Source organism: Centruroides sculpturatus, unplaced genomic scaffold (genome assembly GCF_000671375.1).
Source record: "Centruroides sculpturatus isolate CEXI.00-Female unplaced genomic scaffold, Cexi_2.0 scaffold122, whole genome shotgun sequence".
Taxonomy (NCBI): domain Eukaryota; kingdom Metazoa; phylum Arthropoda; class Arachnida; order Scorpiones; family Buthidae; genus Centruroides; species Centruroides sculpturatus.
The window spans coordinates 78785-105766 of record NW_019384345.1 but is presented as its reverse complement, the minus strand read 5'-3'; the positions used below and the strand labels follow the sequence as shown (position 1 = coordinate 105766).

At 28.9% G+C, this 26982-nt stretch overlaps 1 protein-coding gene across 1 annotated transcript; it reads left to right on the top strand.

The window, feature by feature from the left end:
- The first annotated feature begins 5196 nt into the window (after window positions 1-5196).
- LOC111635472 (glucose-6-phosphate 1-dehydrogenase-like) lies at window positions 5197-25232 on the top strand. The gene is made up of 11 exons (XM_023380442.1): window positions 5197-5602; window positions 9340-9377; window positions 9509-9617; window positions 11566-11783; window positions 15866-16024; window positions 16089-16214; window positions 16299-16392; window positions 18721-18937; window positions 22444-22649; window positions 22724-22893; window positions 25008-25232. The coding sequence occupies exons 1-11, from the start codon at window positions 5489-5491 to the stop codon at window positions 25090-25092; spliced, it is 1536 nt and encodes a 511-aa protein (XP_023236210.1). The 5' UTR covers window positions 5197-5488; the 3' UTR covers window positions 25093-25232.
- The last annotated feature ends 1750 nt before the right edge of the window (window positions 25233-26982 follow it).

Below are 26982 nucleotides of genomic sequence, written 5' to 3'. Positions count from 1 at the left end.
ACTCGTTTGTATCCTTGCCCAATTTGCACAATCTGGCGTCAGGCATTTATTGAAGCTACTGGGCATGGTTAAAACTCAAGACAGCGTAAGCACAATTATTCCAGATATTACAGGTTCCGACAAGTAAAGAATTTTTATAGTCATGGCACAAATAAGCTATATATTGATTATTGACCATTTATGACATGCTATAACGAGCAAAAATTTAAAAAAACTAATAGGTAGGTTTAAAATTAATAAATACAAATGTATTCTGGCAGTGAATGAGTTAATTATGCTTTCTATTTGCAAAACTCCTCAACCTTAACAAAAAATAAGAAAAAAAGTGAATTTTTAAGAAATTTGCGGGATTTCCCGGGATAAGAAAAATTTCCCGAGATATTTCCCGGGTTAAAAAAACAACCGGGATCCCGGGATCCCGTATGAGAAACCCTAGTTTCAATTAGCTGGGCTGAGGAAAAAAATATCAATTCATTTATATTGTGTTTTTTATTATTTTAATACATAAATTAATATTAATAATAAAAAATAATAGGCCTACATTTAATGAGTTAAATTAATATTTCTCTAAAGTCAAGTTGTAATTCATATTTAGAAATAAGACGAGCTTTTAATAAGTCACGTAAAAGAAATGTATTGTTACAGTTGTTTACGGGACGTCGGAGTCTTAATTGTAACATTGTAACGTTGCTCTCTTATTCTAAAAAATCTATTTTATATGAACATTATTTCTGTACACTGCGTTTTTGTCTTCTCAAACTATACAAAAACGAAAATCTTTTATCTCATATATCACAAATTTTACTATAATTATTTATTTTCTTAAAAACTGGGTCGTATTATCCGATCATTTGATGAAATTTTCTTAAATGAACACACAGGTTTTTGTTTTTTATAATCTGGAGATGCATTCCGAGCACGCAATGATTTTTATCATCTCATATCTTTCAAATTATATTAAAATGGTTTAAGTATAATGGTTTAATTAAGTAAAAGGTGTGAATATAGTAAAACATATTGTTTGTTCGTATATAATCGAGGTATAATTTTTTAAGTTTAAATGTAAATTACTACAGCATAAATTTTGATTTAAATAAAACAAAATACAGCTCTTTTTCTAATTTTTTAAAACACGTATGAGTTCGTCTTACTGATTACGAGTTCGCTCGATATATTTCGCTAAAGGCGCTAAGGTCGGTCTCAGGCAGCCAATGTGTTTCTGCAGCTAGACGTTTGTGATATGAGTGGGTGGGGAAATAGCTGTGATTGCAAAATGAATCATATTAATCGGAATATGTGAGTTTAATCACAATTTTATTGAGTTCCTTCTATACATTAATATATAAAGATGATTAGATATCGTAAAAAAGCCTATTTAGGCTTAGTTATGGATGATCAGGTGCACCATTCTACAAGGTTACATGCCTTGTAGGTGGGTATTTGTACCATTTTAATTGCTTCCCATGTATGTTCTAGAATATACACACAACAAATTTAATGGCGTTTTTTTACGGTTATTTTTGCAAATTATTCTGAATAGGGATGCTTTAATTTTGAATCATCAGTATTATGAATTAAGCAATTCATAATACTGATGATTCAAAATTAAGAGGCCTTTTTATTAGCCTATTAACTAAGAGGCCTGAACTAAGAGGCTTTTTTATTAGCCTATTATTGGTTCAGCCAGGCTTACGATGGGATGGATGGTCAATGAAGGACGGGGCCCGACATATTCTGGATCCCGAAAAATTCCCTGGGTCTTTCGATCCGTCCGAATCCCCATCCCCGGTCCCCAAGAGCGATAGACTATCATCTTAACCGTCAGTGACTGCTATTCAGAGGTTTGACTGTAAACCATGTCACATATAGTAGGCTCTCTCTTTACGACAGCTTGTTTTACATTTTATAACTGGCATAATTTTTCTAGTATAACTAACAGTGGATGAAATGTTGTAATCAAATGCAATACTTTTTATTATCCTCTATGAGTAGCATTGGGCGCGAAGCCTGCTAAAGCAGCTTTAATACAGCTAGATAAGCAAACCAATGATATAACCAGTTTCAAATATCACTGGTTTGCTCATTCAGTTGTATTAAAACTGTTTTACAAGCAGAGAACCCATTGACTGAGAACATTTTAAGACATTCAAAATAATTCTATATGGTCAATGACGTTTATCTAGTCATTAACATTAATGGCCGGCAGAATAGTTGCAATGACAAACAGAATGATGAAATAAAGAAATGCCTTATGTATCAATCGTTTTCTGAAAATGCAACATAAATTTATGAAAAATATAAATATCAATATGAATACATATAACTGATGCTATTGAAAGATTTGTTAAAAACCTCACTTTCATTGGCTACTAATTTGTATTTGACAACTAAAAGTATTTCATTAAATAGAACGTGCTCAGCAAAATATTAAACATGGTTATTGTTCAAAAGTATTTCATTTGCGGAAAAATATTACAAAAACTATTGTTGAAACAGAAAAAAAAAATCGATTTTTGAACACAAAAACTGACTTGAGAAATATTTAATTTTTCTGTTGCTAGTTTAGAAAGTTTGTAGCTAATAGAAAGTGAATTTAATAAAAGTGTCATTTTCGAAGAAAATCAGAGCTCAGGTTTATCGATACACAAGTCTTTTTTCATATCCTTTGATATTAAATTCTTAAAAAAGAAGTAAAATGAAAAGAATTTAGCATGCTATATTACGTAAGTAACGAGCAATTTACTATCAACCATGGACATTTTCGTTTTTGGAATAATTTATCAATTCTAAAATCATTACTCCAATGGCATCGATATCGTTGATGACGAATAATGGCGTTTGAGCATCCAAACCCGTTATGTTGTAAAAATATAACAAACATGGACACTCTTACATTTCAAATCTGCATTGGCACATTCATACACCACTAGACTCAACGGATTTTTATTGTGAAATCTCACAAGTTGAGAACTCCTGTATTAGGGCAATGATGTTAACTAGTCATAGAGTTTGAAAGAGGCAGCGTCATTTAAGAATGTCTCTGGGCACAGGGAATGATACAAAACAATTGCAAAATAAAATCCCAAACTAACAAATACAAGTGTCGCTCCGCTGATAAACTGTGCAGTTAAAAATCAATGCTAGTTTGAGATGCAACAGTAAATTATTTAAAATGTCGAAACAAACAAACATCTTGGTATTAACATTGCCCATTAGCGTTCATAATGGTATTATTAGCGGGTAAATACTTCTTTTCCCGCTGACGTCACGCAACAGTAATAGTTTTTCATTGTCAACGATGTTAGTATTACCTCGTCGAATATTCTAAACATACCGTTTGGTTCCATTACTCTTATTAAAGATGAACGAATTATGAATCAAATTAAATCACCCGAAATACTTCTCTTATCGCTCAAGTACGGAAGCTTCTGTAATCTATGCAATTGGCACTGATACTGTAGCACAAGCGAGTAGAAATAAGGAGAAATAAAGTACAGTAGTCACATAGAAACTGTGAGATAACGATAATGCCAAGTCGTTGTTAATATTGATAGAGTTATAACGTTATTGACCAGACTAAAACGTTATTTTCCAATATTCTTAAGCGATAACGTTATTGTCCGGCCACTGACGTTATTTGCTAAGTTAACAACAGCTTAGAGCCATAACATGCCTACGTCCAGCCTAGTCAAGGGGCAAAGATAGAAATTCCAAAAATATTCTGATGAATATTAATGAAACAGTGTCTAGAAAACATGAAGAAGTTAATAATTTATTTGTTTATTGTATAAAAAAAAGCATAAAACGAGAACACAAGACAGACTAACGCCTGATCTCAATGGATTCAATTCATTCAGTTGGCTGTGTGAATGGTTTCCAGACTTCATCGAATAAAGAACATAAAGACAATTGTTAAAAATTTGATATGGTGTGTGCAAAGGAATGGCATGTTTTGGAGCGTTAGCCGCTGAATTTAGTCTAGGACATTAGCAATAATTAATTATAATTATTAAATTACGATGGCGAAACCCTCTGTGTATAGTGCATACTGCGTAATAAAATGAATTTATAGCCCTGTAATAGCCACAGAAAATTCAGGAAATATTCGAATAAAAAGAACGATTAGATTAACTATTTATTTATAATTAAATATTGTATATGATATAAACATTAAATCAGGTTTTTATATCCTCATTTCAAATATCTTACAGGAAAAATTTTATATAAATCAATTAAAATGTATACAAATAGCGAAAACATATTGAACTGCTATATTAGCGAAAATCAAAACCAGTTACTTATATAAACAGTAGTACAATATCACTATACAATATTACAACCTAAATTGAACTCACTCGAATATTTTTCCGGTTTGACAGGTTTACATTTTACGAAGGTTCTGTTTTCAACAGGTTTTACTGTATATATTTAAACCCCATATATACACAATATACGAGATATGGGGTTCAAAGGTTTTACAATCATAACGGCGGATGGCTGAGTGGTTGAGGTGACAGCCTACCGCTCTGAGGAATCAGGGAAAAGGCCCAGGAATCTTTTAGGAGTGGTCCATCCGGGTTAGTATGGCCATTTCTCTCACCATCCATCCGCCCCATTATAGACCAGTGGACTCGATAAAAAGGCCCAAAGGGCGAAGAATTAAAAAATAATCTGTACGATAACCTAAAAATTTTTACATTCGATTTTTTTCGAATCTATTTCTTTTAATTATATTTAAAAATCACGCATTTGACCCTGTTTATAAGTAATTGCAATTCAGAAATTTTTAGAGCGTGATAACGTATATATAAATTGAAATTTATTAAAGTAATTTCAAATAAATAAGAAATGAGATAAAATAAATAAATATATATACTCACATTATTATATTATATTTCACGTGCGTTGTACTGTACAACAATAGTGGCGCTGGAAGTTGAATACATATAAACTCCACGTGTGATTAAGGTGGTCACGTGTGGCCAGATTATTGATACTTACGAATAGACTACAAAGTGAAGAGATAAGTAGGATGACAAGCATCCCGCGTGCGAATATATTATACCCGGAGGGGTCTTTCTATCATTCTTAATGATTAATTAGAGGATAAGGCTCAATCCCCTCTATATTAACGGGCCAAGAGGATGAGGAAGCGAGATGTAAAAGAACACTTTCCATATTTTCCTTCGGGTAATTAGCCTACTAAAAATTTAAAAAATTGTCGATAATTATTTAAAAATATATTTATTCCGAAACCAGTCTGTTCAAGGTGTTACGTCACAAGTCTAAACCCTCACCTGATAGAAATGAATGGTGATTGGTTGTTGAACAATGTGCTCGTGTTTTCCTCGCAGGCTTGTATTTTTAAAAGAAAGTTAACTCGGCCAACGCAACAATTTACTCACAAACTGTGTACCAGTTAGAGGTGTTCGGTAGGTACAGTCCTGTTCTCTCTTGTCTCTTCATTGATAACGGCGTGAATACCGAAATGAATGACACCCACGTGTCTGCTGAGTGTATTGAGTTGTACAAAGAATCAATTCATCATTTAAAACCTTCTATTGATGAAAAACATTACGTGTTCGTCATTTTTGGGGCATCGGTAAGTTGTTTAAGAATTAAAAATCAATTATATTGAAATATTTATATTTTTAGACCTTTGTTATATATAGCACTGTGTAGGAAAGATGCCAAAAAATATTTATTTTAAAACTTTAATGTTTCTCTGCGGTTATAATTTATTTAATACTTTTACTCAGTGTTCGTCTTCGGTTGCGTCAATTGTGCAGCCAAGTGCACTTCACACTAGAGAATATGAAACACTTGAAAAATACATTTAAATATTTATAAAATGTATCCAAATTTAAACAATTATGTATATTTTTTAAATAAAATAAATTGATTTATCATCAGAAGGATTGACATACTTCACAATAAATTTAATATCTAATAAATACGGGATGTTTTGCATGCTATTATATTTAGAAAACAAAAAAGACATTGCATTTTTGAATAATTTAAAAAAATATTTTTCTTGCGACATTGAAAAATAACAAAAAAAATAATTAAATTCTGTTTTTCCTAAATAATTAAAAAATAGAATTGTGCAAAAATATTTAAAATTAGTAAGCATAACAGCAAGTAAGAAAAGAATTGCCTATTTTATATATTTTATTTTTAAAAACTCTAGTTTAAAATTCTAGGTGAAATAATATCTGGTGAAACAATTTATTTTATAGTCTACATTTTTTCTGTAACTGTAGAAATAATTAAAAAAATGAAAAATTTAAACCGCTGATATTGTCTTGCGCTATTGTAGCATATTATTTATATTGATAGTTAGTTAATATTTAAAGTATTTAAAGGAAATGTAAATTTTTATTTGGCACATGTTATGTAACTTTATAAAATTATGTACGTGTATGAATGAAAATTACACACTTCGAGACATTTATTCAGAGATATTTATGGGATATAATAAAACAATGTCATCATTTCTTTTTCTCTTAATTCATTGACCTTGATATTTAAGTTATTTAAGTTGTTATATCACCCATGATGATTTTGTCATTTCTTTATAATCTGGTGCTCAGTTTTCTTTATTGCTATTACTTGTTTAGGAACTGTAATGTAATTTGTCTAGTATGTTCTTATATTGCATTCTCTTTCAGTATATATATACATTTCTGCTGAAAAAAGCAACTATAATGACTTACAATTATTAATTATTACATCATTTTTGAGATGATGTAGGACTTGTCTTATTAGGTATTAGATTTTTCTTTGGTGCTTCTTCCAGTTACCACATTTTTCTAAACATGACAGTAAAGACAATTGGAAAAGTCTTTTCTCTTGTTAATGATGATTCAAACTTTCTCTGCTCTAGGTATCCTCTGTTCATACAAGGACAGGTGAACATTTATACTTATATCTGGATTATTTTAGAAACAATCTGGAACACCAGTTGATAAATACAGTGGGTGATCAGTTAATGAACAGTTTGGATAACGAACACTTTCATGAAAGATTTTTATGATCGGACGATGAACACATATTCGGATAACGAACACTTCACTGAACAAACACAAGAAGAAGCAACTTAAAATAATGAATACCGATTGGTCTTCCTGTGTCTTTGGATAACAATTCAAAACTTTTTGGAGCGTGGGAGACGTTGACATCGACGTTCAACCCAGTATATACTGATCAGATAGTATTCCCCCAAACTTTGAAATTTTTCCCTTGTAATTTCAACCTTTTTATATTTCTGACAGAAACAATTCTTTTATGTTTTCTTCTGAAAATGCAGATTTATGCCGATATCTATCTGCTATTAAAGATCTTTTGAAGAAGTGGGAGGATGTCAGAACAACGGTCTTAAAATGGCATCCAAGCCAGGTTGAGGTTAATAGGCTTAGGGATCTCTACAATTACAATATTATTAATTGCTTTTCTGTCTTCATGATTTTTCAGAAGTAATCGACATTAGACAGATTATTTAACCCCCCACAAATGGAAAAAACATGACTAATATACACGGTCTTGCATTTTTATATGTATTTTTATTATTACATATGAATAAATGTAGTAAGAAAGTGTGTATTTTTTATTTTTTGGGGGTCTCCAAGAACGAATTAATCAAATTCCCATAGAAACCTATGGTAAATCGATTTAACAAACAATTCAGATAGCGAACAAGGTCTGTCTTAGAATGGATTATGTTCGTTAACTGATCACCCACTGTGTAATTTTGTTATGCATTTCCTAACTGTTGGGTTTTTGTCAAAGTGTGAAAAACTTTTTCTAATGGAAGTTTGGCAGTTAATAAAAAAAAAATTATCTATTCACAATTATATAAAAGTTTAAAATTTAAATTATGTTTATTCATAATTCAAGAATTAGTTCGAATATTCATTGATTTCTGAATATCAGCAATTTATATATTCAAGCCATTCTTTTGTTTTAATTATTAATTTATGATCATTTTAATATTTTATAAATTGAGATTACTTAAGAGGAGTAAAAACAGTTCCTCTAAGCAAAGAATTAAATCTTTTTATTAGACAACATTATTCTTGTTTTATCCTTATTATATCCCCCATATAATGCAAATTTTCAGTCATAAGATTATATGCAAATAAATAAACCATTTTAATTTTTGGTAACTGCTCAATTTTCAGAATTAACAATTTTTTCCCATAAAATATTGAATGAAATTAATACAACAGATTTTTTCTTTTATGTTGGTAGAAAAATTAGGTCAATATTACTTATTTTATAATGGTGTTATGGATGGCATGTAGCATTCCTTGCATCACTGTTTCACAGGTCTATCATACACATTTCTCCAGTTTGCTGGCATCACACAGCACTAATAACCCAAAACCATCAATTTATGATGTAAGTCTTTGGAACATAGTGGCCATGAAACAAGTCCATGTCTTATCTAATGGTTGCTTTGGTAACCATTCTATGAGCCACTGACCAATGTCCCTCTGGAAATGAGGTAGTATGTCTATGTACTGATACCACACTTGCTGTAGTTGCACCAATGGCAAGTCATCAAGCTATTTATCCATCATCATCATTAGAATGTTTAGATATTGGTCACTATTCAGGGTGCAACAAACACAGAACCAAAAAGCTGCTCACCCCAAATTTCACACCAGATATTTAGGGTAAAATGCACTTGGTGTTTCATATGTTGCATGTGTTGTGGAGCACCTCTGCCTAGCAATGCACATAGTGATGGTTATACATGTACTCTATTCCGGAAAAACAGTGCCATGTCAATTTACAAAATGTGTTAAAGGAGTTGTTGTTCATTTATCTATAAATTTATCGTGTTGCACCAGTCAAATCATTATGTGTATTTTGTGTTGTGCTGGCTGCAGACAGTAGTGGAATGAGTGCATATCACAGTGATGCAATATCTGGTGGAATTGTCTGCTGCATTCCATAATATAACTTATGCTAGAAACATCTGTTTGCCCCCCGTTTAAGTGGGCATCCTGTACATTGAAAGATTGGGGTATTTCACTGTTTTTCTTTTTATTACTTAAGAAGAATTTGGTTTATTAAAAGTTGTGCTTAATAATTTAGAAGAAAAACTACAATTCTTTACAAGAATAATTTATTTATTGCTAGTTTTAAAACAGCTTGAATAAACATTTAATTAATTCTTTCAATATATAAATATGGAACCCCAATTCAGAATAAACAGTGATTGTATAATGAATCAAAGTAATTTTGTTATATTTATATTATACTTATACCATTTAAAGCATTACATATTACATTTGTAAATTACTGTAACATATATTATTAAATTTGTTTTAGGGAGATCTTGCAAGAAAGAAAATTTATCCAACACTTTGGTAAGGAATCATTTTTATAACTTTTATGAAATTGACTGCCTGAAATTTTGTAATTGAAAAAAGATATCAATTTTTTATGTGAATAAATAACTTATTTATTTTTACTGATTAATTTACTCTTCTTTTCTAAGGTCATTATATAGAGATGGACTTCTACCAAAGAAAATTACTTTTATTGGATTTGCAAGATCAAAATTAACAATAAATGAAATATTTGAGAAAGCAAAATCATATTTTAATGTAAGTTTTTCTTCTTATTTTTTAGTCTTCTTTTTTATTTATTGTTAATGTTCTCTTGATTTTTTTTGTTTAATAAAATAGATATTTACAATTACAACTTAACTATTTTTTTCAAATCTGTACATCTAATTTCAAATAATTTTAATAAGATATTTTAATTTCTTACAAATAGAAATGAACTCTGCTTAATGTATTTTCTTTAATGCAGCTGTTTGCATGCACATGGCTCTTAGAATCATTAGGATGATTCAGTCTGGACATGTTGTGCTCTCTCTCTCACTACTTGACTATTCCATTATGGGCTTAGTAAATCCATAATGAATACAGGAAAAAATGATTTTCAAGATGTTTAAAGGCTAGATAGAGTTAAAAATTTGAGGACCTACAGAAAAAAAGGAATCTTTAAATGCTTTTTGTTCAACAAACAGAAAGTTAATTTTATTTGTTCTTAAAAATTATATTTGTGTACTGTACATTGCTGAACATTATCAGAAAATTGAAAGTCTAAATATAGTAGTATATTCATTTATCTTTCATAATCAAATATGTAAATATCTATTAAATATTGTAGAAATAAATTAGGAAAATTAGTAGGAAAAAGAAAATATGTTCAGTTTTCCTTAAACATTTATAAATAAATATAAATTAAAATTTCAGACTGAAAATGAAAATTTAAACACAGAATGAAATGTATTGTAACTGAAAATATTGAAATTATTAAGCATATATATATTATATGCTTATTATATATATGCAAATTTCATTTTCATATATATTTGAAAATGAAATTTGCCAAAGTGACACCAATACAGTAGTACCTTGTACTTTAAATACACCATTAGTTGTACATGCAAGTCTTCTTTTAGTCTCACTCTTGTGTTTCAGTGCTTGTTTTATTTTTGGTGTTTGATTATATATGTTGTGTGCTGTTTGTAAATTTTTTAAAAATTGTATTCCACAATTTTTATTCATTTTATTTGTGGACAGTTTGGGTGCCCTGTACATTTTGAATTCTTTAGTTCAAAATTTTCCAAATGGAACTTTTTGAAACCACACATTCAAAGTTTAGGAGCATCTTCCCCACACATATTAAAAATTTTTTTTACTGTTTGTACAGCATTATATCCTTTTCAAAACTCACCAAAAATAATATACCTGATAGGCTTTTTATCTAAAGACATTTCAACTTGATTTTCATTCAAAGAAAATGTGAAGGGACTCCTAAACAAAGAATAAACACATTATTGCTAATATGAATTTAAATTTCATAACTGTTATAATTAAATTGCACATCTAAATTAAATAATGATAGTGGTTAAAAATATGAAAAAACATTCTGTTCAACTTAATATAATCTTCATTTATTAAACATGGCATCTGAGAAGCATGTGGAAGCACATAATCAAAGAGGAAGGTTGTAATATCAAAGTTTGAGATAAAAAATTAATTTATTGTGAAACATGTAAACGGTACAGTACATGTGTGGCACATCTAGCAGCCAATGTTTCAGATGTTGAAGTTGATAGTGTTTGACCAATGAATGCAATTTTCATTTTATTACATAATATTTAGTATTTTATAGTTATTGTTTTCATATTTTAGTTTACAATTAGGGCATTTAATTGTGTTATTTTTGCCTTAAATTATATTTGCTCTTTTTAAGTTTATTGAAATGGATATTATTTAGTGACTGGGAACAGAATAATTTACTTTCCATTATTTCTAATGAAGAAAATTTATTCAAACAACTTCCTGGAACGAATTAAACTTGAAGTATAAGGCATCACTGTATTGAAAGTTTCCTTTTACATTAATTTTATTTTATTGTATATTTATTATTATATATTACTTTAGAGTTTTTATTCTAGAATTTAATATAATTAGAAATACAGTTTTTATTAATAAATAAATTAAATAATTTATGTATAATTGTAATTTTTTAAATTAGGTAAATGATGATGAAATGGAAAAATATGAATCTTTTATTACAATGAATAGCTATATCAGTAGTGTATATGATGAACCAGAAGGCTTTCAGCTACTAAACAGTCAAATATGTAAATTTGAAAATGGAGACATTTCAAATCACTGTTTCTATCTGGCTCTTCCACCAAATATGTATGAAGTTGTTGCAGCTAATATCAATTTATATTGTAGATCAAAGAGGTAAAATTAGTTTAAATTATTATTTATGATTATGTAGTACCATGCTGTACCATCTGTGAAGAAACACACTAAAAAAACCCTACAGACTTTGGTTATATTAATAATGGTTGAATATACTATTTTATTNTCAAAGAAGTCTGGTCAAGCCTATCTGATAGCATGCTCCACAAAAGTGAATAAAATATTTTTAAAAATAAATTTATTATATTAATTAAATTTATTATAAAATTTAACTTAATACAATATACTAACCAGGTAGACTTTTTACTATAGCTTACAGTGACCGTAAACGAAAATGTTCAAATCCCTTTTGTGCATGTGCATGGACATGCGCAATGGTGGATTGAATGGAAATAACACTTAGGTAACGAAAGTGAAGTCATTGTGCATGTGTATAGACATGTGCAATAAATGTTATCAAATGACTATAGTGGAGTGTGCTAAAAATTAATAAGAAAATAGATCAAGTAGTTGTTGCGCATGCACATAGACATGCACAATAAGTGGATTGAACGGAATATAACACTTACGTAACTCCTAAGCCTAATGTTGGAAATTTTAAGCTGACTGAGTTTAACCTAATGTTGGAAATTTCTTGTTGATAGAATGTAGGCTTAAGTTATAAGCCTAATTTCCAACGTTTGAATCGAAAGGATGAAATGGAACATAATGCTTTGGTAACAAAAGTAAAGTTATTGTACATGCACATGGAAATCTGACAGATGGACAAAAGTTCTAACATAAACATTTCTCCACTACCGTGAAACGTGCTAAAAATTTACTGCTGTATGCACATATGGTAACTGAACTTGTAGAATTGTTTGTACTGAGCAACTGCCAGTACTACATACTGGCTATCAAATTTTTCATGCTATACCTTCCACTGAAGTGGCATATTGGCATGTTTCAGCTGAAAAATATCCTTATTCATATGTACAGTATGTATATTTAATTGCTCTTTCTAGCTATTGAATTTCAAAACACATACAAGTAAGAATCATATAAATGTATGTCAGAGAAGTAGTAAATTGCAAAGAGCAAATTCGAAAGTTCTTATTATTGCATATATACAATAGATGCCACTTACTGTAATCAGATATTATCAATCATCTAATATTATCAGAATTAACTTGTCCAAAACATCTAACTTAAATAACATCACAAAGCTTTTGTATATTCTAATCAAAAATTTGTTTTATAATTATCATTATTACTAATAAGCTTGAATTTACCTAGGTGATTAATAACAGCCAACTGACAAAACAAATAATAATGTTTATAAGCCATAGTTATTTCAATGAAAACATTAGCATAACATACAAAATCAATTAAAATTAAATCATTCAATTACATAGATGTTTATTCTTAATATGTTAAATGTTCATTACATGCAAACCAGAGGTTTGCCATTAGAACTCTAGAACACATTGATCCTCTTCTGCAACCTCCACCAGATTGTCACCTATACCAGATATGTGAAAGATATTCTCATTATATGGCACAAAAATGTACACCAATTTTTGCATGATATGAATAACAACCCATAAGGACTTGCACTATCTTCAGAGCAAGAAAATGACACCATGGCATATTTTTCAGACTTACACATACGTCTTACAGATTGACGTAACACCACCAGCATATATCGAAAACATTATTTACACTAGCTGTTTCAAAATGATTGTTCTGTTTCAAGCTCTCTGCATTCACTTCCTTATACAGTGTGATACCTATTGTTTGAGCATTTTTGACACACAAAAGGAATTGGACTATTAAGTACTGGGCTTGGATGTCACGCCAACAGTTATCTCAATCAAAACTTCTTCCAAAATTTCAGACTATGAGCGTTAAATATTTAACACCTCATAGTCTGAAATTTTGGAAGAAGTTTTGATTGGAATTGGACTATTTTAGAAAAATTGCCATTATGCACGACTACCCTAAAAAAATTGTACATAAATTGATCAACAACTTTTCTAGCAAAATACGTGAGCATCATTACCATTAATGCACACACAAGATCACAGTATTAAATTTCAATGAGAAATTGCAAGAAATGCATGGACACAATAAGGAACACTAATAACAGGATTCGTTATAGAAGAAACCCAACTGTCTGTAGATTGCACAGAAATGACAGATGATGTGGATAGGTCAAAGATTCTCAAGTGTACAGTATTTCAATTAGGGATGATAGGTTCAATACAGATTTAGAGTACCTTGGAGTTACATCAGTTTTTGCAGACTCAACTGAGGGAACATGAATTCACCATAAAAAAGGAACTTTCAGTTGCCTCATTAACATCATTTGTATTAGAACCAGATATTCATGTTAGTGTAAAAGAAATTCACTGAATATGATTGACCTATAGTTATGTAGAATTAAGAGGAGTTGAGACCTTAGAAATTCACAAATCTACTAGAAAATTCAAGTGCATAAAAGCAAAAGATGCAGTCTCTCTCTCTTTCTCTCATATTGATTGATGTATGAGGAATAAAATCTGTACAGTACATCTGCATAAATTTTTACTTTTATTCTTTATTTTTATCATTATTTTTAATGTAGTTATTATATTCCTTATTTATCTGTATTATTCATTACTCATAATACATTTGTATTTACATGTAAGTTGTTTAAATTTGTATTTATTCCATAAAAATTTGTGTATATGTTCCATTTTTAAAAAATGATCTAATATACTAAAGGATGACTATTAAAGTACTACCTGAGGATGACTATTAAAGTACTAGATAGTTCTCCATTATGCTTGACAAGGAAACTATATAGTTAATGGTCTGGCCTTTTGTCCCAGTCAGGTTGATTGGAACTCCCTTGTTAATGTCACCATAACATGAAGAAAGGATAAAATGTACTTATTCCACCTCTTTCCCCTAGTTAATATATTTACATTCCCATCTCTTGTCAGACTGACTTGTGGACAACATTAAAGTATAGACGTTTATCATTTGCATCCTGGATACAGAACACACCAAAAATTCTATAATCTTGATAAAGGTTTCCTTGCTTTGCTTTCTCTTAGATACTGATATACCACGCTTCTAAATAAAAAATGTTAATGTGCTGAATGGAATGAAGTAGCTCCATCTTGTCAACAATCTTTTGGATATTATAATAATAAAGTTAATAATAATAATAACAACAAAACAATAAAAATAACACATTAAATTATTATTTATGATTATGTAGTACCATGCTGTACCATCTGTGAAGAAACACACTAAAAAAACCCTACAGACTTTGGTTATATTAATAATGGTTGAATATACTATTTTATTAGATTTGAACTTTAATGGAATTTAATGGTGGTTTGTTTATTAACAGCTTTCTGCTAAAAACATCTCATCCAATTGAGTATTTGATCAATATGCCCTTATTGATGAACATTTCATTAGATAATAGATAATTTAATTCTAATTTTAATTCTCTGATCTCCAGCAATAAATGCATTAAATAATTAAATTTTCATTAGAATATACAGTATTAATATGTAAACAAAGCTCTTCTGTATACACAATAAGATTTCTTTTGATGCATCATAATTCTTCTTGAAATGTATAGTACATTCTAAATGTTAGAAAGGAGTAAAAGAAATGTGTTCAAAAAGGAGTTCAAATGTGTTCTTTTGCTGATAACAAACTTTTAATTTAAACTAATGTGATCACTGAACAGTATAAAGATACCCCCAATAATGATAAGCGTAAGTACACTTGAATTAATTATTTCAGGATGGACAGATGGGGTGGGTAAGGATATTTTAAAGTGGTGTGGTACCCATCTATATCTCACCCTAACACCATCTATACACACTAGTGGTCACTATAGTGACTGTTAAATTTTATATTCATAGTATAAAAAAAAAATCATCTTTATTATCCATTTTTACTTATCCAAAATAAAGTAAATTTTAAAATTGAGTAATAAATCTGAATGTAATTTTTCAAGGATTTTTCTCCAATAAAATTTAATTTAAAACAATATTTGCATGGTATAACTTTAAAAAGTAAGCATATAAGTAATTATGAAAATACTCATGAGTCAGATTTTTTTTTTTTTAAATTAGTGGTTGGAACCGAATAGTAATTGAGAAGCCATTTGGACGAGATACCAAAAGTTCTGCTATGCTATCCGAACATCTCGGAATGCTTTTCAAAGAGGAGGAAATCTATCGTATCGATCATTATTTGGGTAAAGAAATGGTTCAGAATTTAATGGTATTAAGGTAAAATATTTTTATTTCAAAGCCATAGTACTTTGAAATTCTTATTCAACTATATTTATAATAGATTTGGAAATAGAATATTTGGACCTACGTGGAATCGTGATAATATTGCTAATGTCATGATTTCATTTAAAGAACCATTTGGAACTCAAGGCAGGGGTGGATATTTTGATAGTTTTGGTATTGTGAGGTATGTATGTATGTAATTTAAAAAAAAACAAATTCTATATATAGATATAATAATTCTAGACTTTTTGTAATTTCTTATACTTAGAGATGTGATGCAGAATCATCTGATGCAAATGTTATGTCTGGTAGCTATGGAAAAACCAATTTCTACAAAACCTAAGGATATAAGAGATGAAAAGGTTAGTTTGTACTTGATTCAGTTCCAGCAATAATACTGAATTTGTATAGTTATATGATAATGTACATAAATTATGAGGCACATCCAAAAAGAAAAGATATAACAACTAATATTCATTTCAAACATTATTTGATTTAAACATTCACTACACCTTATTTACTGATACATGCATTATTTTTCTACATAAATGCTGCTATTGTCAAAACTCTTATTAAGTCTGGGTACTAGCTTCTGTAATCCAGAGCTGTAGAATTCTACCTCTTGCTGCCAGAATCACATTTCAGTTTTATTTTTGATCTTGTCATGGAAATTTCATGCAATTCCTGTTATTGTAAGATGCCAATTTGCACAAATTACTTCCTCAGTTCTTTGAAGAAGTTCATCAGAGATCACGGAGAGCCTACCATTCCTGTGTTCATCATGTCTATCAGTCAAGCCTCCATAAAATGCATGGAACCACTTTCTTACATTTTGTTGATTCATATTGTTCCCATAAACAAACAATTTTTGTGAATATTTGCTGAGAGCTCACCTTTTGCATTGAGAAAACATATGATGGAGTGCACTTCACATTTGGTGGGATTCTGAATCAGTGCAGCCATTGTAAACTAGTGCTACTCAAACCAGGTTTAGTGTAACAATAATGATGTCCACAAAAAGAGCATTAAAGGTTCAAGGTCAAATCGGCTGTTAACATATGCACTGAAACATTAACTTTCTGTATACTAAAGTAAAAATACATTGAGTATAAACTCAATGTATTTTTACTTTTTTGACATGCCACTTAATTATATGTAACGATTAACAAGCAAGTTTACAGAAGTTTTTTAAAATGATTTACATTATTAAAAGTAGATAGAAAGAATCAAAATATTTATTAGCAGATGCAAATCATTACAGCTTCTAGTAACTTGGAACATTTGTGGTTTCTCCACATTTCCCTAAAAATTAACAGATTCTGAAAAGTTTTTTTTTTTTTCATTTATCAATAGCAAATGTGGATAACACTTTTTTAAAGTTATCTTAGAAGCAGGATGACCATACACTCTGTTTCATTGCCATGTCCCATTATTTTAGTAAAAATCCTATCTTTTGTTTCATTTTTATAAATATTTTAAAATGTTTTAAATGTTGGTGAGTCATAACCTGTAGTCAAATTTGTACCTGTTAGATATTTTTATGTCAGTACAAATAAACATTACAGTAATTAGAGAAATTTTTTAGTTTTTCACTTTTTTATTTAATACATTTAAGTATATTTACCTCATTATTTCACTTGCTGCTTCTATATAGTATTACTTCTGTACTTCTGTATTGCATATTATGCACAATTGTCTTTAGTATACTGTTGTTTGTTTACCAATTGATATTGTTGAATGTTTTGCATTAAAAGTGTGCAAATACTTATACTTATATATAATACACACACAGAGTTGATAAACATAAAATCTTGTGTAACTTTGCAGGAAATAGTTATTGATGATGCTGAGAGTTTGTGCTTGACTGACTTGTCACATACCACTGAATTCTATATGTAGTATTAACTCATTTTTGTCATTTATTACTTGTTATGACAACAAGAAATGCCTTGCACTAAAAAATGAAGAATTGTTACAGTTGAAATTTACATAGAGAAGAAAAGTTGCCAAAAATTAAGGCAATGACTTATATGAAAATTACCCTAAATTATGTGTGTACAAAGTTTTATATTTATAAACTTTTATTAAGTGAGATGTGTTACAAAAATTAGTTAACTTATCATAAACAAAAATCTAATTAGAGGAAAGACTTGGATATTTAGGTGAATCCAATCTTTGGTATTGGCATTGTCAAGAGTGACTCATAATGTCACTTGCCTCCTCACATTACTTGTGAATTCTCTTTTCATTTGATCCAGTCTTCAATAATTATATATTTTCATCGTAAGTATAAATTTTCTCACTTAATGAGGAAAAATGTTAGAAAATCCTTTATTAATAATATATATATATATAAGTAATTTCTAAACACTTGGAATATATGCATAATTAAAAATATTTATTATAACTAAATTAGGATATTTAATGTTCAAAAAACTTAGTTTTATATAACATTTTAAAATTATAAGACAGAATAATTTGTGAAAATTTGCTAATTAATTGATTAAATCATATTTTGACATTTTTTGAATTTTTATTGAATCTAACAATTATTTCCCATTTTTTAAAAAATTTTTTCTTATATTTCTAAGTAACTAATGTTAATGGTTTTAATTTATTTTTACATTAATTTAATAATTACTTTTCAGCTGTCAATAGAATTTTACATAGTATATTCTTTTATGATATAGGTTAAAGTATTGAGATGTATGCCAGAAGTGAAACTAGAAAATGTTGTTTTGGGACAATATGTAGGAAATTCAGATGCAGAAGGTGATGCCAGCAGTAGTTATCAGGATGATCCTACTGTTCCTAATGACTCAATTACACCAACTTATGCTTTAGCTACATGCTTCATCAATAATGAACGCTGGGATGGTGTGCCTTTTTTTCTTCGTTGTGGTAAAGGTTAGTAACAGTCAAAACATTCAAAATATTTAACAATAAAAAAATATCTATTTAAATCATTTCACAATATTTTAAACTTTTAATATTTATTCAATTTTTCAGGGTATAAAATGCAACAAAGCTGGAACAAATAACATTGCATCAATATCCTTTTCACACTTTTCCAGTGATATGTTTATTTAAGATATAAACGAACAAACATTTTCAGTTTATTTCATAAATTCACTTCAGGTTTAGCATTTGAAAATACATTCTGAAATTCCAGAAAGGAATGTTTAAACAGTTTTTATGAAATTATTGCTTAAAATATACACAGTATTTTAAATTATTCATAGAGTAAGAATAACTGTAACTTAAAGATGTTGAAAAATTACTATGGAATATAATTAAGCACAGATCATGCGTTAATAATTTGCATTTTCTCTATATGTATAAAGTTGCTCCTTATAAGTAAAGATAAAAATGAGAATTCTTAAAAAGTGTTCCAGAATTAGAATCTCTGAGTATTCAAATTTGCAACAATAAGGCCAGAGGAAGATTTCTCAGGGAGTCAAAAACAAATTAGTGCAGGACTGAAATAATTTGCTGGAAATAGTGAGTAAAGTTATAATTTTTATGTTGTAAACTGAGGTTCTAGTTTGAACATTTGAAGTGATTACTAGGGCTTTGCCAACCATTTGAATACAAAAAAATACATGCTAGCACTTAACACTTACCAGGACAAAAGAGAAACTAAGGTCCATCTTGGAATGCAAATGCAAATAAAGTATTTCCCATATCAATCTTCAGACTTAAATTGCCTAATGGATGCCAATCACTGCTACTGAAATTTAGATTCATATGCCTACAGAAGACAATTCAAAATTCAGGAAGAATTACATATGCTCAGCTTACCAAATTTATAAATCTAGAGAACAGCTTATTCAATAAAGATACAAACCTTCTATCAGAAGTCAATGGGAGAGTAATTGGGCTAGAATTAGAAGTATCCCACACTTTTTAGAAAATATATTAAATTGAAATGGATACTCTAACAAAAAAAGCAGCAAAATACTTTAATATAACAGCTATTAATATGCTGGGAGAATATCATTGCACCAAAAATATTAGAGCAAGCCCCTTATAAGACTTGTTCTAATACATGGTCCAATGTTTGTATCATAACTAATATTGTTAATCCCTGACAGGAAAAAAAGACCTTTTCATGCACTGAAAGTGTCATGCAGATTTTTCTTTGATAATCCTCAAGAAACAAGGGGCAACTTACATGTAGAGAAGATGCATATTATTAAGGCACAATCTGTACTTAATTATATTCAATAATATCTATCTTCAACTTTTAAGTTAACTTTTTTTGATACCTTTTTAAAATACAAAGTTACACTTGGTATTTTAAATTATACATACTGTATTCTTATTGTATGAATATTTTAAATATAAATGGTTATTTGTAATGTCATATAAAACATTTAAACATTCCTTTGTGGAATTTTAGAACATTGTATTTTTGAATTTATGAAGTAAGTTTATGAAATAAATCAAAAAATTCATTCATTTGTATGTTAAACCTCTTACTTGAAGCTAAAAGGTATTGATTGATTTTAGGATATGTTGTCATCAACTTTAATGTAATGATCTTTGTCAGTTTAAAAAAAAAAATTGGTTTATTTTCAAATCTTGCTTTAGCAACTATTAAATAAAACATTAAATATTATATAATGCAATGTTGCTAATCAATGGATGATCACCTCCTTTATATTGGATCACCTTCAAAGATTGGGTTTGACAGAGACTTTTGTAAAGTTGGATAAGATCTACTTTTTCAATAAAAATTAATGATGATAAATGATTTCACTAACAACAATTTTTGCATTATTTTTCAGTAATTATCTTTATTTATCAGCACTTTTTTACATTATCAGTTTAGTATGCATATTATTCAGATAAAATTAAACTATTTAAATTGTAATTTTTACTTATTATTATTATTATGTTGGGTTTTGTGAGTTATACTCGGTTCACACCGGTGGCTGTGTACTATGCAGGATCAGAGTCAAGGCATAGCAACCAAAACGAAACTAAAATTAAATAAGTGTGTCAGTGTGTGTGTCTGTATTCAGAAATTTCCTAACAATGTGGCATGTATTCAATATAGTGGCCTTCTGTAGTGTGATGTATGTATTTCTACTCAATTGTAATGCTCCCAGGCTTTTGTGTAGTGTATGTGGTATCACATCTGTACAGGAGAGAACAACAGGCACAATAAGCACCCTATCCATCCTGCACAGATGCCTTATTTCCTGGGCGAGTTCTGTGTACTTGCTAATTTTTTCAGTGCACGTGTTTTGTACATTGTGAGTGTTTGGAATGGCTATGTCTATAATGTATGTGATTTTATTGTGTTTGTNCATATATTATATCATTTATTTCACGCAGGCTATTATTAGTAATTAATAAACTAGGTAAATATTTATTGAGAATATTTAGATTTTCTATGAAACGTCTGTTTATTTTGGCTTTAGGTAGAAGCAGCCGCTCCTCAAGCGTGATTTCTTTCGTTTTTGCCAATATTCGAAGAAAGTGCAAAACTATAGGTTCTTGATCCTCATCAACCACTATATTTTGTGTCAGTTGGTCTATACCTTCTACACAATCCGTTACGGGTTGTATACCATACTGGTTATCGTGCATTATTATTATTATTATTATTATTATTGCATCATCATTCAGAGAAAAATTAACTGTAGATAATTTTTCACTTTTTTTACATACAAATGGCTAACTACTTCAAGATCAAGATGAGTATTTAACAGAAATTTTCATACAAGTTTTCTGTTTTGTGGTTGCTGTATATTGGATCTTGTGTATGAATATCTCTTTAATCCAAATTTTTGTTTGGTAGATTTTCAGTAGAAATTTTTATATCTTGATCTTGTAGAAAGCAAATAGTTATACATCTCTCTCTCTCAAAAAAGTGGGTCTGTGTATCCTACAAAGGGCTTGTTTTAATGTTTTAAAATTGAGTTATATTAAACAGTATAAATATAAATTTATTTATTTAAAATAAGAAATAATAAATATATTCTCCAAAAATTTTCACTCAATAAATGTTTTCAGTATTAGTCTTAAGTCATAAACATTTATACAATTTCATGTATTAAACAATCCTACAGGCTTGTAACATGGAAGTTGTTAGATGACAACAGAAATAGGTGTAATTTTCTAACTGACATGATTAATTAATAACAAATATCATAACCTTATCAAGATTAGGACCTATAATCTAAGCTCACTTATATTATGAATTAAACATTTAGATATTTAGAGTGAAATATATGAACAATAAATTACAAAAGCAAAAATCAATTATCTTCAACCATTTAGTTTAAAATATAAGTCATCATAAGTACAAAAGTATTATTTTAATCTATAAATGAAAAAACTTGATTACTTATTTAGTTTTGGAAATTTGAAAATATTAAGAATATTTATTATTATTTTAACAGCTCTAAATGAAAAGAAAGCTGAAGTACGTATTCAATACAATGATGTAAAAGGTGATATTTTTGAAGGACAATGTAAAAGAAATGAATTAGTCATAAGAGTTCAGCCAAATGAAGCAATCTATGTTAAAATGATGACAAAGAAACCGGGTATGTCTTTTGAAATGGAAGAAACCGAACTAGATTTAACATATGGAAATCGCTATAAGGTAAAAAAAATACATCATGTATGTTTTTAATTATCCTCATTATTATTAAATTGATTGAAGATTTTATTTATTAGGGATTAGCAATGCCAGAAGCTTATGAGAGATTAATTTTAGATGTGTTTTGTGGTAATCAAATGCATTTTGTTCGTGCCGACGAATTGGCAGAAGCGTGGCGAATCTTCACACCACTTCTACATACAATTGAGCAGGAAAAAGTTAAACCATTACCTTATCAACACGGAAGGTATGATTTTGTTTTTAAAATCTTTCATTTTTACTTTATCTATACTAATTTTATAAAGAGGTAAAGTTTGTAAGTTTAGCTGTAGGAGGTAATCTCTGAAATTACTCATCAAATTTCAAAAATTCTTTCACCAATATTTAGAATGGGCCTTCAGGGTGGACATAAGCTGTATATTATTCCGTTAAACATTCATATAAATTAAAAGATATCATCTAGGATTAAGGTTTTTAGGTCCAACAGATGGTGCAAACTCTGTGAGTACAACGACCTTTTCTGTGAGGATGAACTAAAAACGAACCCAGATTATCTTCTATCTATATAAATAAAAATGTAATGTTCATTTGTTCCGACTTATTCCTTTGAAATTTTGACACAATGTTGCATTCGAATACGCACATGTTTTTATATAATATACATGTCAAAATTCCCCCACTGGGAGGGGAGATGGACAGGATTAAGGCTTAGTGTGAAGAACTTGGCTTCTATTATACTATTTTAGATGTGGTTTTTTGCGTTTTTGATTGCGTTTTAATAGGGTATGTCAAGAAAATGTACACTAAGAAGGGATTTTTTGAAAAATTCTCCCCCACGGGGAAGTCTTATACATTTATAATACATACATTTTGAGCCACAACAAAGCGTGGCGGGGTCTGCTAGTATTTATTATAAAGAAAGAACTTATATTTAATAAATTTCTACAAATAATATTTTAAAACTATGTTTAGAGAAATATTAAATCTTGCTTATTAAAACTTATTTATTATTATTGTTAAATGACTTAATAGTTTGGATGAATGAATATATATATATATATAGGGTGCCCACAAAGTCTGGGTACATAAGGATTAACACATACTTTTAAAACAAAATAATTTTATTTGATTCTAATATTAATAAATAACATTTTCAATATGATTTCCATCATTTTCAATACATAATTTGATGTGCCATAATTTGTGGACACCATTACCAGTCAGTGTGCTGAAATCGACAGCAATACAGACCTATTTAATTGAGTTCACCTGAATTTTGCAAGGTGCATCAAATTATGTATTGAAAATGATGGAAATCATATTGAAAATGTTATTTATTAATATTAGAATCAAATAAAATTATTTTGTTTTTAAAAGTATGTGTTAATCCTTATGTACCCAGACTGTGGACACCCTGTATTAAAGAATTTGACTGAATATAAACATTTCAATCAAGTTGAAGTTTTAAATTTAATTTCTACTGTCTGTTTTCAAGATGTATTTAATGTACCTATTACTCATTAATTAAGTAGCTCAAATATAGAATAGAATATTTAAGAATTTCAAAAAATTTTAGAATTTATTTTTGTTATTATTAGGCCCTTTGAATATATGTATTTTGAAGGATTATAGCTGTCTTGGAGATTGAGATGTAAAATTTCCCTCATCTTGATCTTTGAAAAAGTAGTAAACCAAGTTTTTCTAATACAGCTAAGTAATGTGTGTGGATATTTTGATACTTTAGAAAAGTATTTTATACTTTAATAAAGCTAATTTACTTGGTTACTGTTTTTTTATATAATTCACAATTACATGTGACTAATTGTGGACAGATTAACCCAAACACTTAGGATACACTTATGCTTATTATTGGTCTATTCCTAGTGTGCACATTACAAATTTACAATTTACATTTTGTCATTTATTCAATAACAAAGTTGTTACTAAACTATTATAGTGGAATAAGCAAATAAGATTGATAGAAATCTATGGATCTTATTTGCTTCTTTTAACTAATTTAACAAAATAAATTACAAAGATGTGTGTTAAATTTAAAAAGAACATTAGTTTGTGTTAATCAAGAAGTATTTGTATTTTATTTTCTATAATCACATTTTGGTTTTATTTTCTGATAGTTGGACATTTGAAAGCAGTTTCAATTATTTTTTGTTGTATACTTTATCAACACAATGCATTGATGTAATATAGAAAAAAAAAACTCAAATTTTTATTTTTGTTATTTGTAGTTATCCATTTAAAATTGAATAACTAAGATCAATAAAATGGAAAGTGATTAAAAACCAAGATATATTGTAGCCAAACAGTTTGAAGTTTATAAAATCTCTTTCTTTGTCGTTTTAGCCGTGGCCCAAAAGAAGCCGACGAACTGCTACAGAAATACGGTTACAAGTTTTACGGAACTTATAAATGGGTGAAACCTTCATAATTAAGAAGCTAAAATCCAAACTAGTAGTAACATAGATCTGAGATATCTTTTTGTATTACAAACATTTTTTTTAATGTTTATAAAACATATTAAACATTTTCAAAAATGTTTTTTTGGAGTCTACAATATTTAATATTTGGAAATCTAAACATAAATATTTTATAAATATAAAAGTTTTTATTTTGTATGAACTTTTTGAATTTATTTATTTATTCATAAAATAAAATCATTGTAATGATATATAATAATTTATTTATGTATTGTTTCAATAAGTTTTGAAATTTATTAGAAAGTTTCCTCTGAAATTTCAGTTTTAAGTGACTCCTTAATGATTTGTGATATTTTTTTTTAGCAGGATGAATAAAATATCTCCTGCCAGTGAAATTATGTGATATTGTTTATTGCAGCATTGAAATTTTCCTTTTGTTTTTAATTAAGTAATGTTAAAAAGAGGGGAAATTATTTATATTAGGATTATTGAATGAGAATATACTATTGTTGTCTTTTCAAAAGTACTCATTGCATAGTTGTTACAATTTATAAGTTTATGAAATATTTTGTAACAAACTGAAAAGTGATTACCAATAAAGTTTTACTAACAATAAAAGCTTTGATCAAATAAATTGACATTATTTCTTGAGTTTTTTTTCTTAAATTAAATTCAATCCTGGATTTTTTTAAAATTTTTTATTTTTGCAAAATATTTAAAATTACAAAAATGAAGACTAATACAAAATAATGGATTGTAGAAGACATTTTGTAATTTTTACAAAAATTTTTATTTTTCTTCTCAATTTAAATATATTTTTTGATTTAATTCTAGTACTTGTGTGAATTATTTAAAATATGGAAAGTAGACAAATTTCCCTCATTCTTTTATTCTGATCTTTGCTTCTATAGTTTCAAAGAGTGTTAAATATCAAAATGAATGATTTTAATTACATTAGACAATTATTTATTGATTTTTTTTAACATTTTTAATAGACTAGCAAGTTGTATTATCCATTAAAATGTCTTAAAATGAATTTAAAGGTTTATAAAATGTCAACTAGCATAATAGCATAATATATTTTGTAAAGGTGAAGAATGAGCAAGAAGTTATATCTTGGAAAATTAATAAATTGTTTGGTTGTTACACATTTAAATTCCCTTTTTATGAAAATATTTTAAAAAATATTTCATAATAAACATGCTTTATGAATTTTGAAAGCTTGCTCACCCTTTAGAAAAGCAAATTCATCTTGAAAGCAAGATAACAGCACAAGTTTAAAGAAAAAGGCAATATGGCTAATGAAATCTGGCTCTATTGACAATGTGTTAGCATTCCACATTTAGATCAATCACCTACTGCTGATTCTGTGGGCTTTCAATTTTTAAGACAACAATGCTATAACCTAACTTTACTTATCTGATGGAACCATGCACAGTTAAGATGGCAGTCTACCACTCTGGGGATCCAAGATCAAATCCGGACAGCTCGAAAACCCCTCAGGAATTATTTTGATGGTCTATTCCAGATACGTCGGACCCCGTTTCTCACCATCCGGTTGCATCGCTGTGAACCTTGTCAAATCCAGGCCGACAATAAGTAACTCATTGAGGGCCCCGATTTGGAGGTTACTCCAAACATCCTCCCGTATCCGTGGAGTCTCAGAATTGAAGACGAGAAAGCACAGACAAGGGGTCAGAGGCACAGGATAAATGGGACCATTCTTATGAACAACAATTCTGCTCTAGCCTTTCCACAGCACTGCTAAACACTTTAAAATTTTTTAAAGAAAATCAAAAAAAGGAACAACAAAAAATGTTCACGCTGTGACGAAAAGTTTTACTTTGAAGTCACTTCTCATAACAGACCCTTCTCCGTAGGATACTGTTGGAGTCTGAGCT